Raw genomic sequence first — 745 nt, forward strand, 5'->3', positions numbered from 1 at the left:
ATAGTTGAGATTCAAATTTAGCTTTTATTCAACAGCCCAACAGAACTTACTACCTTGAGGAGCCAAATGGATTTGCACTGGAGTGGTGTAAAGCCATAAAAGAAGTGAAGGCTTTCTATTATCCGAACTCTAGGAGCTAGGCAGCACGCAGGAGGCATTGGCCGGAAGCAGGGGAAACTATGGGATAAATCTGGAACCAAGTTGCTGGTCAACATAGGAAGAGGAACACAGTGTGTTGTATCTTGACATCTGAGTGCATATAAATGCATTGAGAATAGAAATGATCAAATAATGATAAATTGTATATCAGTGCATTTGCATATATGGAATAATTATTTAATGAATACAGATTGTTATGTAGATGTAATTCTTCTGTACTTACTTTAACTGTGATGATGGCAAGTTGAATATGCACCTATAAAAAGAAAACTTTTCATTTTAAGAGTAGTCATTTTTATTTTAGTGGTGATTTTATTTCAACTGAGCAGTGGTGTTAGAATGAACACTTGATAGTTATCATGTAAATGTTAGTAATCATTTACTCTTGATATAAAATCCCAACCTGTGCATTTTACTTCTGTAGGAAAATGTATGTTACTGAAGTTTTTACTTGTGTTTTAAAATTTATGTTTTGTCGTTGATGAGTAACAGTTGTGACAGGTTAATGTTGAATACATGTGTGCATTAAAGAGCCAGTCTTATATTTATATAGATTGGGTAGAGGTACCAGTTAGTGCACAAAACA

The 745-nt window shown here is 34.0% G+C and overlaps 1 protein-coding gene across 1 annotated transcript in view; it reads left to right on the forward strand.

The window, feature by feature from the left end:
* LOC119585878 (3-phosphoinositide-dependent protein kinase 1-like) overlaps positions 1-367 on the forward strand; it is a 3322-nt gene extending 2955 nt beyond the window's left edge. Inside the window, exon 3 of the mRNA XM_037934609.1 lies at positions 36-367. Within this exon, the coding sequence (XP_037790537.1) occupies positions 36-140 (105 nt within the window). The 3' untranslated portion in view covers positions 141-367. The remainder of the gene's footprint in view (positions 1-35) is intronic.
* The last annotated feature ends 378 nt before the right edge of the window (positions 368-745 follow it).

The sequence above is a fragment of the Penaeus monodon genome, chromosome 20 (genome assembly GCF_015228065.2).
Source record: "Penaeus monodon isolate SGIC_2016 chromosome 20, NSTDA_Pmon_1, whole genome shotgun sequence".
Lineage (NCBI taxonomy): Eukaryota > Metazoa > Arthropoda > Malacostraca > Decapoda > Penaeidae > Penaeus > Penaeus monodon.